The 16,316-nt window shown below is 44.0% G+C and overlaps 1 protein-coding gene across 1 annotated transcript in view; it reads right to left on the bottom strand.

Moving 5' to 3' along the window:
- LOC122800223 (protein NO VEIN-like) overlaps window positions 1–16,316 on the bottom strand; it is a 1,589,974-nt gene that overhangs the window by 291,989 nt on the left and 1,281,669 nt on the right. The window contains exon 20 of the mRNA XM_044069716.1: window positions 5,800–5,950. Coding sequence (XP_043925651.1) covers window positions 5,800–5,950 — 151 coding nt within the window. The remainder of the gene's footprint in view (window positions 1–5,799; window positions 5,951–16,316) is intronic.

Here is a 16,316-nt window from a genome sequence, read left to right on the forward strand (position 1 = left end):
GGAGTGGAGAAATGCATTCCTACGGAAGACAGGGTCTTGCAATCTTGTTCACTCATACCAAGTGTCTCTTTTACCTTGATTCCATAAAGTGCGGAGCCATAATAAGGGGTGTTAATGAAGGATACCTTCAAGATTTCTGCTAAATCACACAGTTGCATGCAGGGATACTAGTGCATGGTAATGCCTGTACTAGCTGATGTTCTTTGTGTTTCACTGTTGCAGTCATCACCTGTGGCTTATCCCTGCTGTAGTAGCCCTCGGCCGGCCCGAATACCAGAGTCCATGTTTTTCCGGAGTTGGCTGCTGTCGCTTGCTGGCTAACATCAGGTTGTCAGTGCTATAAAGGAAGGCTGTCGACACCATTATATCGGTCTTTCTTGCCGTGAAGCCCACAGCAGAAGCAGTTTGCAAGTGTGCCGGTCGTCGCTACCAGAGTTTTAATTACAGCTGAAAATGTCTAAAGCTGAAAATGTCTAAAGCTAAGTACCCCATTGGGGATCCATTTTTCTTGCACTAACCGATGTCTGAAGTTGTTAACAATTGTCTCGCCTCTGGAAAGCAAATACCACATCGAGACTTCCATTCATACTGTGTCACTTGTTTAGGCCCAGACCACAACGTCCCCAGATGCCGGTTCTTTGCCCTCTTTAATGCAAGAACCATTCGTTGTAGAGCTCTTTTTGTAGCCAGGTATTTTCGTCTTCAGTCTTCCCAATCCGAAATGGCATCTGTCAGCCAACAATCTTTTGACATTCTGAAAAAACGCAAGGATAAAGACAGACCATACAAGGCTAAGCCTTCAGATGACTACCGCTAAGCAGGTTGTCAGTTCTCCGGAATTCAGTGAGGTGCCCTCACAACCCCTGATGCCCGATTCGATACCTTTGCAGGCCTCTACTGAAACCCTTTCAGAGTCCGGTATGCCGCAGAAATCTTCATCTTCCAAGCCTTTGGTTGTCTCTGACTTGGTTGGGTCCAGAGTCGCGATGCAGGCACTGACGTACAAGGAGGCTTTTTGCACTACCGAACCTAGACAAAAACCGGCGTCTTCTCCTTTAACTTCCATTTCTTTCAGACCAATGGATACTCTTAGGCCGAGAGGCATGGCCACTCCTAGGAAATCTACCTCTAGCCACCATTTTACCCCTGCGCCACCACCCCAAGCTCAAATGCTTAAAATGGCAGAGGATCTTATCACTCTTGTCAGGGGTAGTCAGCCTGTACCTTCTAAAAGGAAAAGGGACCCTTCCCCTGAAATACTGACAGAACAGGATTCTGAGGAGTCTGATTATTCAGATTTTGAAGAGGACCAACCACCTCTTACTGCTTATAAGGATTCAGATGCAGAAGAATCCATTCCTTTTGCCTCCCCGCTAGAAGATCTTTCTTTAGGGGAAACTCTTCACACCCACAGGGAACATTTCCACTGGGAATCCCAGGACTTCCCTCGTCTAAGAAAAGACTAGGAGAGAGTTTCTAGACCTGTACCAGCACAGACCCTTGGCCATCTCCCCTATCTTACAGGTGGGTTGATGAAGTCTTCCAAGAGTCCAGCTTAACTCCTGACGCCCTCCCACCTTCTCCCAGAAAACCTGACAGGTATGACAGAGTACCGGATTCTCACAAATACTGCACAGAAATCCTGCTGCAGACATCGAGGTCATTACACAGGGACCAAAAGGAGCTAAGGCTAGTTCTGCACATAATCCTACTCCTTCTGACAATGACTCCAGATCTCTGGACAAATGGGGTAAAAAAGTATACATCTCTGCAACCTTAGCTATCAGAGCACTCAACTGTCAGTTCCACATGTTAAAAATATCAACACCACACTTTGGAACTATTAAAACAAAAGATTCAGCCTTTCCTGACTGTGCCAATTCGAAAGAATTAGCAGATTTTCTGCACTCTACTTGCCAACTGGCTAAACACTCCTCACACTGTGGATATGATGCCCTAGAAACTTCAAGCAGGGCAGCAGTGTCAGAATCCATCATTAGGAGACATGCATGGCTGAATGTGCAACCTCTCCCTGATCATGTCAAATCTAAATTACTTGATGCACCCTTGGATAAGGACTGCTTGTTTAGAGTAAAAGGAGAAGCTGTGCTTAAAAAGATGGAAGAGAAAAAAATCTATGCTAACAGTAAAAGATTTCCTTCAGGTACAACCTTGTGTGTTTGCTGCATTTGAGAGCAGTCAAATGGCAACATTAGAAATAGACTGAAGAGTAGACATTTGGGCATCCATTGTCTTTTGGAGATCCGATGGTAATTTGTTCAAGAGAGACTTGGATATCTCCTTGGTCAAGACCCTTTTGAAATGAGACACATGAGCAAGGCAATACAGCGCCCTGACTGCCAAAGTCACTTAAGATGAAGTCTGATTCCCTAGCCTGTTCAACTCCCTGGACTCTCTGTTGGGGGATGAAGAGATGAAGTTTTCAGACAGTTCTTTCTTCGTGGTTACTGTTTCCATCATGGCATCTACTGGATGACCTTTAAATCAGTGTTTTCTGTCTTCTGCAGCTACTAGGATTGTATCTGGCTTCTTACAGATTGGCTTTGTAACACCAAGATCCTTCCATGCCCTCTGTGCCATGAAATTTATCAAAGGATTAGGAAGGGGGACTACTCAGGAAGCAGTTAGGCCAGAACCAAATGCTTTGAGGAACATGGACTTACATCAAAAGAAGGGGTCTCAGTGGACCATCCTCCCTTCTTCACCAATTCTAGAATGTCTCCCAATGAGAAGTCTTCCAGGGAGATTTGGGGGACCCTTCTTCATCCAAACAAGTCTTCTCAGTGACAGACTCAGCTGAGCAGTACATGTGCTTCAGTCTGCTTTCTCTGAACACATTTCTGTGGTTCTGGTGAAGATAAATTGGTATCAGATTGGGACCTGTCTCAAAGTAATTGGTTCTGACTGTCCCTGTTGACCCAAATGAGAGGAATGAGGAAAAGGTTCCACTGGGTGCTGAGATGGATCTGAACTGGCTGCATGCACCTGCCTTACTGGTCCAGCAAAGGGCCTTTCCACAGCCTCGAAAGCCAATTCTGGCACTCCAACCAAGGAAAAATCTCCTCTGTCAAATGACTCTGCCAGTCTTCCTGTTTCAACGGAAATCAGCTCCAAGAAGGATCTCAGACCAGAGCTATCAAGTACAAGGCGCCAATGAGGAAAAGAAGTTCCAAAAACTGCAGGGTCTAACTCCACCTCTGGTGCGCCAACACTGACACTTTGGCTCCTGGACTTGTTTTGACCCAAAAGCGCTGCAGTCAAGACAGTAAGGGATGAAACAGAAGCCCAAGTCTTTTGGATTGTCGGATCCAACTGAGGCACACCGGAAGAGTTAAGACCTGTAGGAACTGGATCCAAGTAGCGGACTGGTACAGTGGCAAAGTGAGACAGAGTTGATGGGCCTATTCCCAGACTTCATCTGGTGGACAATATCAGGAGGACTCCCAGTCGCTTCTGTGCCCTCAAAAATTTTCTCATTTTTCAGTCATCTTCCATCTCTGTGAGACTGCTGGTGGATCTTCCCGACCTCGATGATGAAGCCATTGATGTGGGTCTTGAAGGTAGTTTATGATGTAAGACTGGTGAATGAAACCAAGGGTTTACTGGCTCGGGAGAAAAGGTAGCGCTAGGGAAGGGTGTTCAGACTGACTGGCAAGTGGATTCAACTACTTTGAAGTTTTAGGTATCAGACTCGACAAACTAGATGGATTCAGATACCTTTTTCTTTATTTTTCTATTCTCTCTTCCTCAGTCCTTTTCTCTACAGACTTATTTCTAAGTTTCTCTTTGGGCCTATCCTTAACTTCTTCCTTTCTCTTTTCAGTACTTGGGGAAGCAGAAATTGGTCCTACTTTAAGAGACGGTGGATGACCCTTTCTTAGGAGGATCAATCCCTTGATTATTAATTTTTTTCTCCTTCCTGGAATGGTTCTGATCCTGAAAGCAGCACAAATTTCACAATTAGTTTGAAGGTGAGAGGCATCCAAGCAGTAAACACAGGGGGAATGGAGATCTTGAGAAGGGATCTTCTACCAAACAGGCTGAACACTTTTTAAAGCCTGATGGTTTGTCAGACATTAGAAACAATCTATACACACTAAAACAAACTGTCTACTACTCTTACATACACACACATATATGTGCGTGTGTATGTATATATACACATATATGCGCGTGTGCGCATATATGTATATTTAAATAACCACACTATTAGAATAACAGTTGGAAAATATGAAAACTAACAGTGTCACACAAACGTGTTTTACACTATCCTTTTTGGGGTAACAATGCTAGAAAACCAAGAAAATAATCACTTAACATCACTGATGACTAAAATGCAAAAATATTTTCCCAACAGCCTAACCTAACTCTTATCTATATAATGCACTACCCTAAAACACTTAAAGGGGAAGAGTCGAGGAATTTGAAAAAAGTCTTCACTTTCTGTGATCATGGCAAGAACTCTCGGAAACACGTGCAGATAAAAAGGTGGAAAATGAGATCTGAGGTAATTCAGTTGGAGGGGATTCAGGGTAGGGTAGGACTTAAGAGTCTCAGATCCAAAGCTCTGGTAGAAGGCACTGAGGTCAAACTCAATTGTATCAAACAACCCAAATGTTGAATTTGATGAAAACAGACACCACTGGATAGAAATGACAGTTTTTATACATTTCTAGTTAAAATAAAACCCATCTCTAAACAAATTCAGATCATTGTTTTGTTTGTAAAGCAAGCTTGGGTGCTTTCTCATTCTTGATGGCTTTGCAATTTGTCCTTGTTATTAAGGATATTGCTTCTTTTGACTTTCAGATAGGCTTTACAGTATCAAAAACTTTTAAATGAATATAAGATGCATATCAAACTGTGCAGAAGTTTGTACTACAAATGTAACTCAGAAATTACATAGGTCTTATTTTATACAACCTGTAAACCAGACTGTATAGTAGTTTAACACAATAACAAAGTAAAATATAAGCTTTTATTTTAACTAGTCCAGAAGACTTGAATTTTTTTTTTAATTAAAGCATGAGGCTTCCTACTAGTACTCTCTGCTTGGTCCTGAGGTATGTGGTTCGGACAGTAGTGGTTGCAAAGACTGAGTGATGAAAGGGCAGTGGTAATGCTTCTTTTCTACTGCTTTAAGGTAGTTATATGTTGAGAACCTGTACCTTTAATGTGCTGGGTTGTTGTAAAATAACAAATGGCAGACAACAACAAATTCTTAACAGGCTCACAATTAACTCTTGAATTCTCTGCAACTGCTGCTACTTTTTTTTCTTTTCTTTTGAAGACATGAAAGATAAAAAGTTAGTCAAATACCTCCAAGGTTTCCTTCAAATCTATATACAAGAGTATAATGCAGTGAACCTTCTCAGGCTTCAAGTAATCCATTAGTTTTATATGTACTGCAACCTTTCATAGGAATTACAGACATAGCCGGTTTTGCTCTAAATTACAGTTCTGTATTTACAAACACCAAATACTAAAAAGTAAACATCTCTTCAGTTCTGAAGATATTTCCTTCATGTCTGGCAAATATTTCTTCACTTCTGGGATCATTTAATGTCAAGATGTATAATAAGAGCCAATATTCTAACGCTGTGGTTTAGACTCCAAAGTCTACATTCCACTCTAGTCTTTGCAGCAACATTCCGTATGACATTTAGCTTCCTAAAGCTATGCAGACTATACATAAATGCTACTACAAAGTCCAGTTGCATACAAAAAAAGTACGTATACCTCCTACTCACTCAAACAGTGGGAAGGAGAGTCACTTACCCTGAACAATGAAGCGAAAGCCAAAACTTCTCAAGGGTAAGAATGCAAACACTGGCTGTTTCTCTGGCTGGACCTTAAATCCCAGGCCACGTCCCTCTAATTTGGTTTTAAAAGCCAGGGCCAACTCTGTTGATTCCACATTCTCTTTAATCTAAACACAAAAAGGAAGACTTGTACACTAGATTTTAACCCTTATTACTTATATAAACTGCAGTTAAGCATATTTTACTTAAAAAATACGCAAGATGATGAATTTACTTTAGACTTATCAAATTCATGCTGGGGAAAAAAAACAGTAACAGGCATGTATACAGGGAGAAGAAAACACTAAATAGTTGTGCAGAATCTTTACCTTATTTTTATCAATGCTCAGTAACCAACGTTAAGAAAATACTGAATGTTAAAAGCTAGCGCAAGAGACTGAATAGCACCAGCAAGTGGAAAACTCAGAAGGAAATATTTGAACATCAGCAGAAAAAAAATACTGATTCCCCTTCATCCCTTGATAACAGATGCAATCTATTCTGATATGAGAAGCAAGCAGACAAAAGTGTAGCACTTTAGTTAGACTTACTGCAAAAAAAAAAACAGCAACCCTACTGTGCTCTGTAAAGTAGGGCAGCAGGAGTTGATGTAGTTACTTAACTTCCAACTGAGAAGCAGTCATGTTATCAAGTACACATACTGACTTCTATTTTAACTTTGTGGATCCTTGCTTAAAGTTACTGCTCATCTTTTAATGATAAAGAAAATTACAGCTGAGTGTGGTGTCACCTTAACAGTACATCTTCAACAGCTAAGCATGAGGGAGACTAGTATTACCAGAATATACAAGTTCATAGGCAAGTACTAGGCAAGCTAACCTTATGGTCCACTTTAAGCCTAGCCAATTTCCCTTTTGGTGCTAGAATTAAATTATTCCATTTAGTGTTAGACTGGTCTTAGCACACCATGGTCAATAATGATGTATTACCTCTAATGATAATAACTACAATCACACCACAGATAATTCGAGGAGACGCATGTATGGGATAAATCATTGAGGAGTTGCCTCTGTCCACACAGTGGGCAGACATGGGGTAAATTTTCTGTTGGCCATCCACATATCCAAGTTGTGCTTGAATATGGATAGGGATGAGCTTTGTTTAATGTGGATGGACAGTCTGTCAAGACCAATGGTATCCTCTGCGGGATAAACCACTCCCTCCAACCTATTCTGTTGATGTTGCAGAAGAGGTTTAGATCCCTAAACAGAGTAATTCTGATGGCATTTCACTTGCTGATGTCCAATAAATCCATTAGTATGGGGTTGGAAAATGTCTTGTATGCCAGACACAGGCCAACTCTTAACAGTCTTTAGGATACTGGGTATAGTGACAAGGCTTTGAGACAGTCAATGAAGAGCACACTGCTTAGGCCTTGTATCCTTTTGGTAATGTATCTAGCTGGACGTTCCAGTTATTGCACGTGCCTGGACAAATGCATACCAAAGGGAACATTACACTCAATGATTGCCCTAATGAGGGCTGAGTAAACGGGGAGAAAATGACATTCCTAGATCTAGAGACAATCCCTTTGTTTATACGCTGCGCAATACGGAAGAACTTTCTTACAAAATGTATAACACATTGGTCAAAATTAAGTCATTGCCTAAATCAGTTCCCAAATCCCATACAAATGGATCAACTCTTAGGGGCATTTTGTCAATGTGTTAGTTCCAGGGGGGTACACGACTTTCCAAATGATACGATAATGCATCTTTTGGATTTTAGTTTCAATCCATGATTTTGGCAACAGTTATTGGGACTACCCTTGGAGGATGGATAAGTCATTTGGGGATGCAATGACTGTTTGTAATTTACAGTCATCGTCAAACTTAGGAGGCCACAGCCCTTTGGTACTGGCTTTAACTTCAGGGAAGTAGATGCCAAATATAACAGTTCTCAGCAGAGAACCCCGAGGGACTCCTCCTTGGCTGGTATCTTTTGAGAAGTAAAGAAAAGTGTAAAATCTTACCATAACCATAGATGTCCTTCTCTTCCACGTTGCAGTATTCATTACATATGGGTTTACTCCTCTTTCTACCCAAATGTCCAGCCAGTATACAAAAGTTTTCAGTCACTGTACGATGTGTGGGATGTCTGACGTGGCTAGTGGAGTGTGGGCCATAAAAGTGACGTCTGCACACACCAGCCCTCAGAACTATAAGCCCTAGTTGGAACCAGTCCTAGCAAGGGAAAATGTCAGTCCTGTGCCATCCAGAAAGGGAAATGCAGCATAACAGGAGGGGAAGGAGGGTGAGAAGGAATACTGCAACATGGAAGAGAAGGACATCTATGGTTATGGTAAGATTTTACACAACATTTCTATGTCCTTCTATTAAAGGAGGGTGAGATGGAATACTGCAACATGGAAGAGAAGGACATCTATGGTTATGGTAAGATTTTACACAACATTTCTATGTCCTATTCCCATGTTGCAGTATTCATCAGATATGGGCGAGTTTCAAAGCTCACTGTGAAGAAGGGGGTGGAGGTCTAGAGGCTGTCTCCAGGAATCCATGAAGGATAGCCCTGGCAAAACCCACCCTGGCTCTGGAAATATGATCTAACTTGTAATGTTTGGTGAAGGTGTGCACTGATAACCAAGTGGATGATTCAAGAAAGGTAGGGGTATCCAGACCCCCGATGAAGGCTCCTGAGGAGGCCATAGCCCTGGTGGAGTGCACTTTAAAAGTACCTTCAGGGATTTCCCATGGTATTTGTAGCAGAAAGTGATAGCTTTGGAAATCCAAGTTGAAATGTTTTATTTGGTTACTGCCTTCCCTAGGGCATTGGGGTGGAAGAAGCCAAAAAGCTGATCAGCCTGTCTGATGAACTTGGTTTTGTGCAGATAAAATCTGAGCTGTCTGTGCACATCCAGATAATGGAGTACTCTCTCTAATTGTCCCCCTTGTGGGTTAGGGAAGAAGGCTGGTAGGTGGATGGCTTGATTTAAGGAAAGGTCATTCACCACCTTAGGAATGAAGGAAGGGTTAGCTCTAAGATTAACCTTGTCAGTGTGAAATACCAGGAAAGGTGGAACAGCCATGAGGGCTTGTAGCTCTGACACTCTTCTGGCTGAGGTCAAGGCCACGCCACGAGTAGTACAGTTTTCCATGTACAGTGTTTTACGGAAGCTTGGTCTGCTGGCTCAAATGGAGGAATCATAAGCTTTGCCAAAACATAGCTGAGGTCCCATGGGGCTGAAGATGGCTTCCTGGGGGGTTCTCAGGTGAAGGACCCTTTAAGAAATAACTTAGCTGGTAGTCTGGTAGCTAGGGGGAATCCAGAGGAAGGTATGCTAAAAATGACAGAAAGTGGGCTTTAATGGAAGAGTAGACCAATCCTGTCTGCAGTAGTTCATACAGGTAAGACAGAACTAGAAGGGTCTCGCTTGCAAGCGGGTCTAACTGTCTTTTGAGACATCATATAGAAAGTTTCTTCCACTTTGACATGCAAGATTTTCTCTTATTTGATTTCCTGACCTCCTACAGGACAGTGAGCATGTCCTCACTGTAAAAGTATCTGAAGGGGATCAGAATCCTATCAGCCACAGGGCAAAGTGCAATGACTGCCACTGTGGATGCATTTGGGATCCTTTCTGCTGTGTGAGAAGGTCCACTCTAAGGGGCAACTTGTGGTGATTGCCCTTGGACAGCTTCAGTAGTAGGGGGAACCAGTGCTGTCTTGGCCAATAGGGAGTCACCAATAAGATTTTTGGTCTGTCCTGATGGAGCTTCAACAGGACCTGTACGAGTGGGAAGGGGGGGAAATGCATAGAGAAACTTCCCCTTCAAGGATACTGAGAAGGCATTTATTGCCACTACCTGAGGGTGTGGGAGCCTGGTGCAGAAGGAAGGAAGTTGCCTGTGATTAAAGGAGGCAAACAGATCTATTTGAGGTGTATTCCATCGGTTGACCAGGTCCAAGAAGACATCCCTGTGCAGCATCCATTCCTGGTTGTTTGTGATGGATCTGCTGCCTGGGAGTTCTGTTGTGAAGGAATGTAAACCACTTGCAGGGTAACTCCATGGGAGGTGGTAAGTTCCCACACTAGGAGAGCTAGTCTGCTAAGTAAGAAAGATTTGCCCCCCCCCCCCCCCGTTTAAGATACCACAGCACTGTGGTATTATCTGTAAAGATCTTTAGTGGTCCCTGTTGTAGATAGGGTTGAAAGGCTCGTAGGGCCAGGAGACTTGCCCTCATCTCTCGGAGACTGTGTTCTTTTTTTGTGTGGCTCTGGCCACAGCCTCTGCTCTTTTAGATGGCCCAAAGTTGCTCCCCTACCCAAGTCTAAGACATCTGTGTGCATGATCTGTTTGGGTTGGGGTAGCTGCAGGGAAAGACCTGGATTGAGGTTCACTTGTTTCAACCACCACGGGATTTCTAGTTTTAGGCAGGGCAGGAGGGGAACCCTGTACTCCAAGGGGAGGGAGTGCTGGGTCCAGACAGACCTTAGGTACCACTGCAACTTTCTCATATGGAGTCTTGCTAATAGTAACATGGGGATAGTGGCTGCCATGTAGCCTAGGAGCCAGAGGTACGGCCTTGCTGTCAATTCAGTTGTCTGAAGGCCCAGAAGTAGATGTTCTGTCAAGCTTTCCACATTTGGGGGGGGGGGCTTTCATGATGTCTGTGCAAATCCTGCACCCCAAGAAGACAATGTCTTGAGACATTCCAGGTGGGATTTTGGGAAGTTGATCTAAAATCCCAGCGACTGCAGGAGGGAAATGGCAAGTAGTGTGTGTTGCAGGAGGGTCTCCTTGCAGTCCTCCTGTACAAACAGGTCATCCAGATAAGGGAATATATGGATTCCTTTTGTCCTGAAAAAGGCAATAACTGGAACCAGACATTTGGTGACTACCCTGGGGACAGTGGAAAGCCCAAGGGGCAAGGCAGAGAATTGAAATTAAGAAGGGTCCACTGAGAACAAAAGGTATTTCCTGAAACCGGGCCTTACGGGGATGTGAAAGTAGCCATCCTTTATATCTAAGGTGGCCATGAACCCTTGGGGAAGAAGTGGGAAAAGAGTTGGTAAGGTAAGCATCCTGAAAGTAGGAACCTGAAGGAAGAGGTTGAAAAGACAGAGATCCAGAAGGAAGAGGTTGAAAAGACAGAGATCCAGAATTGTTCTCAAAGGACTGTCTTTTCCTGGGGCTAGAAAAATCCTGGAGTTGAAACCTCTCCCTTTTGCAGCAAGTGGCACTGTTTTGATGGTCCCTTGAGCCAGCAGGGTTTATAGTACTGGCTGCAATAGTTGTAGCTGTTAGTCTGGAGCTTGTGGGACACCCCTTCGCTTTGGGGGCATAAGCCAGGTCATAAAATACCCGTTTTGAATGACTGAAAGTACCCATTTATCTGAGATGATAGACGTCCACACAGGAAGACAGTGAGAGAGAGTGGGGGGGGGGGGGTTAAAGTTGGCAGGTAGTCAGATACTACCCTGCCTTGTCTTGAAAGGGCAGCCTCTGGCTACAGGAGGAGGGAGATCTAGCAGGAGGGAGTTCCTTCCAGGTTGTTTTTCTGGGCCTTGTGGGAGCAGCAGGGGGAGAGTGCTTTCTAATAAACTGAGTTTTATTTGGGTAATTTCTTTGGAATTTTGGAATAGGAGAGACTAACAGGTGTTTCAAATCCTGCATATCTTTCCCCTTTTGCTGTAGTGACTTAAACAAATCAGCCACTTTTATACCAAACAAAGCTGTGCTACCCAGAGGGGCTTCAACTAGCTTTGCTCTAAAGTAATTTGGAAGGGGCTGGAGGCGTAGCCAGGAATATCTTCACAAAGCAGATGCTGATGTTGCTGACCTTGCTGAGGCTTCAGCAGCATCACGACTGCATTTTATAGAGTGCCTGGTAACCTGGGAGGTGAGAGCCAAAAGGGAAATAAGTGAAGCCTTGGCAGCAAAATCTGGTGAATCAGACAATTCCTTAGAGGCTTTCTCCAGAAGGGATAAGGCATATTTAGCCATGTGTGTCTGGTAGTTAGAAGCCCTAAAGGCCAGAGTAACAGAGGTGTAAATTTTCTTACCCAGACGTTCCATGGTTTTTCTGTCTTTGTCAGCTGGGAGAATGGTGGTGGTGGGTAATAGTTTAGATGCATTATCCATGGAGATGGAAATGGTGGCAGGGTCTGCTGGAGGACACTTAACAAGAAACTCAGCAGTGTCATGGAGTTTATTATAAAATCTATCGGGTCTGTGTGCAGCAGGGGGGTTGTGAGTCAGGGTTCAAGGAAGAAGGCATCCAGGAAGGCAGGCAGAATTAGAGGAAAACAGTGGAAGTAGGGGAAATCCACCTCAATAAGGTCATAATACATTTTTTGAACCTCAGTCATTTCAGAGGATTCCCACTTAAAAATGTTCATCTTGGTAATGGTTTCCCCAAAGGTCAAATCCTCAGCTGGGGAGTCAGCGTCAATGGATTCTTCCTCTGGGGAGCCATCTCTCAAGGGAGAAGAAAGCTGAGAGATATAGTAGAGTGATTCTTCAAATGAAAAATCAGAGAAATCCTCCTCTTCCCTCATGGAGGGGTCTGATGTTTGAGGCCTTGGGCTCAGAATAGGAGGAGGGATGGTAGAAGTTCCTGTAGTGGTAGGCCGCAAGGCCATGAAGGCATTGAACAAACTTTGGCTGAAGGCCTGCCAGCCAGGCATGCTTTCAGAAGGAGAAATGTGATTCCTTTTTTCCTTCCTTTTGAGAGGCCTGGTGGAAGTTTGATGGGAGAAAGGCCTGCAATCTGCGACTTTAAGGAACCGGAGGGATTCGGTGTTCCTACCGAAAATCGCTGGTCCCCCTCCCCAGTGTCAGACACAGACATCGGAAAAGCCTCTATTGACGTGGCCTCTGCGCAGAATTGTGCGGCTTCTGTGGAGGTACCCACTATATCCAAGGCAGCGGAGCCTGAATCCTCCACCAGGCCGATGTTGGCCACAGGCTGAGGGTCGGACACAAGAGGTGCAGCAGTAGTGGTAGGCCTGATGTTCTTGGCTTTCTTTTCTGGCGGTCCGGCAGGTAAGTCAGTGGAACCTTCCATACCTAAACCAAGAGGAGAAAACATAATTGATCTCATCATCACGAACATGGGATCACAATGTTCAACACCGGAAGTATACCCCTCACTGGTGAGATCAGATCATAAACTAATTTCGCTGGAGGTCCTCATCCCGCCCCCACCTGAAATAAAAAAGACCACAGTGAAAAACTTCTCAAAAGCCGACTTCACACTTCTAAAAACTAGTGTGGTCTCCTTTAAGGCCCCTGAGCCAGTGGTAAACATTACTCAAACCGCTGAATCACTTACAAATGCCTTCTACCAGCACCTACAGGACTGCATGGATCAGGCAATCCCAAACAAAACTAAGACTCTTTGTACCAAAGGCAAGCGTCCAGTCTGGTGGACCCCAGCAATAAACAAGCTCTACAACAAAAGGAGGAAGCTACTACAAGATAGAGCAAAATCCTTGAAAGGTAAGACACCTTTGATCATTATAAGTAAAAAACTAAGAGCTCTCATAAAATCATCCAAGGCAAATTTTGAGAGAAAAATCGCCAAGGATTCAAAAGACAATCATAAGGCCTTCTTTAGCTATGTTAGAAACCTAGGAGGAAACTCCCAGATATGCTCAGAATTAGTTCAAAATGATGTGAAGATTACTGAACCTACACACATTGCCAACATACTGGCTGACAGGTTCAGTGCAAACTTCCCCCCCCCCTCCCCCCCAAAAGGAGAGATATCTATACCAGAGGATTGTAGCCCCCCAAACATCTCCAACGCCCAGGTGAGAACTGCTCTCTCCAAAGCAAAAAACACAGCATCCATGGGATCGGATGGTGTCCCCGGCTGTGTGCTCCATGAACTCAATGAGGAATTAAACCCGCAGTTAGGACAGCTGTTTAATCTTAGCCTCACCTCAGGATACGTACCCAAGGAGTGGCGCACGGCGACTGTGGTCCCACTTCACAAGGGCGGTGCCTCCACCGACCCTGGAAATTACCGTCCCATTAGCTTGACAAGCCTTATCTGCAAAGCCATGGAGAGGATCATAATGGAACTCATAAATAAAGACATAGGGAACTTGCAGACTTTGGATCCAACCCAGTTTGGCTTTGTCAAAGGCAGATCATGCCTTTTAAACTTGGTTGACTTTTTGAGACAGTCACCAAGGCCATTGATGAGGGAAAGGCAGTCCATACAGCCTACCTTGACCTGGCAAAGGCCTTCGACACAATACCCCACTCAGGTATCATCAAAAACTCATCAGCTTGAATGTAAACCCATACATCACAAGATGGGTTGCAAACTGGCTAAGTGACAGAACCCACAGGGTCAGAGTTGCTGGAGCCATGTCAGACTCAAAGCCTGTCACAAGTGGTGTCCCACAGGGCTCAGTCCTGGGTCCACTCTTGTTCGGCATCTACTTTTCTGAAGTACAAGCAAACACAGGAGGGTTATGGCTGACAAAGTTTGCAGATGACTGCAAACTGGGCCATAGTCGAAAACACATCTGACACAGATATCCTTCAGAAGGGCCTCACAGAAACGGATAACTGGTGCCAGAGCCATGGCCTAAAGTTAAATGCCAAGAAATGCATAGTCATACCCTTCGGGAAAAACAAGGTTACCCCTAGCTACCATATAGGTGGAAATCCACTGAGCACAGAAGAAGTCATCAGGGATCTGGGGACCCAGGTTGACAGTAGCCTTCGCTTGACACTCATGTTGCTAAAGTAGTTAGGAAAACCTTCTACATTGCCCACCTGATCATGAAGGGATTCACATCTAGATCAAGGGAGGTCATCGCCCCTGTACTCATCACTCATTAGACCTATGATTGAGTACAATGCCCCATTCGGAATGTATCTGACCAGACACCTGCAGCAGCTGGAAAGGCCCCAAAAGTTCCTCACCAAAAGGATAAAGGGTCTCAAAAATATGTCTTATGCTGCCCGACTGAAAGATCTCCAGCTCTATTCAGTCTCATACCGCTTGCTCAGAGGTGACCTGTGCCTGACATATAAGGCCATGTCAAACCCTGATTTGATGAATATGCTTCACCTCAAAAAATCTAGATCCCTCAGAACCACAAGGGTGGGAGACTTAAACCTTGACACGGTTATTAATAGAACATGCTGGAGGGACAGATTCATCACCCAGAGACTCCCTATGCTGTGGAACAAAATCCCGGTACATGTGAGGCAGAGCACCTCGCTGGCCTTGTTCAAGAGGAATCTTGACCAATGGATGGGAGATCGCAGATATACCCCAGGGATTACTTCAGTGTCACTGCTTGACAGAGGCACAGCAAAATAATAGGCATAGTTTTATTCAAACTAAAGGGGTGGCGAAAGCCAAATAACTATGGGCTAGGCTTATAAATGCCCTTGGGCAGATAGCCTAGTATGAACCTATGAACCTAAGGCTGCTTTAATCATTGACTTTCCAGATACAGGTTGAGCCCGTGCAGACAGCTAAGCAAAGTTTTGGGCACAAATGCCTGACAAATGGAGCAGGCCTTGTAGTTGTACGACCAACCTACACAAAAGAGACACTAATCATGGGCATCCTTGTGGGGTATCTGATGGCCGAACTTACACTTGCCCTTTCTGGATGACATGAACAGGTATCAAAATAAAGAAAATGACTGAAAAGGTTCCCCAATGGGGCACTTATCTGACTTCTCGAAATCACACGGCCAAAATGGCAGGAACACCTGACGTTCGACTGACGGCTGAGAAGTTCTGAGGGCTGGTACGTGCAGATGTCATTTTATGGCCCATGTTCCACTAGCCACATCAGATGTCCCATGCACTGTACAGTGACTGAAAAGGTTTGTATACTGGCCGGACGTTCGGGTAGCAAGAGAAGCAAACCCATATGTGATGAATACTGCAACATGGGAATAGAAGGATATCTTCCCCTACTTTTATTTCCTGTGTTCTATCGGTGAGCCAGCTGAAAATCCATTGCGTGATATTGGGGTTTATTCCCAATTTACTTAGTTTTACTACTATGACTGAGTGGGAGATTGTATCAAAAGCATTGGCTAGGTCTAGGTATGCCTGTGTGTACCATATTACCTTCATCCTTTGCTTCAGTGACCTATTCAAAAAAGTCCACCAGGTTGAGTAAACATGACTTGGCTTTACATATATAAAATATAGATATTTTTCTATATTTTAGTCTTTGCTGGATTTACTTCAATAAAAAGGATTCTGAGTAGTACTTACACTACTGTTGTAAGCTCTGATTAGTGCATGGTTTCCCACCAGTACATCAACTCCGCTTGACTTTGGTTGGATCATGCTGTGATACACTCCAGCTATCGAGAATCCATACCAATACATATGAAAGCTGAGTTGGCATTTCAAAACTTAACTACTTCCATTAAGGCTTGTCCTTTGCCTTAGATAAAAGCCTACCACAGAACCTTTAACAAAGCATATGGGCTTGAGTAAAAGAAGTATGAACCTATTA

Source organism: Protopterus annectens, chromosome 4.part0 (genome assembly GCF_019279795.1).
Source record: "Protopterus annectens isolate FY-2018-M chromosome 4.part0, PAN1.0, whole genome shotgun sequence".
Lineage (NCBI taxonomy): Eukaryota > Metazoa > Chordata > Ceratodontiformes > Protopteridae > Protopterus > Protopterus annectens.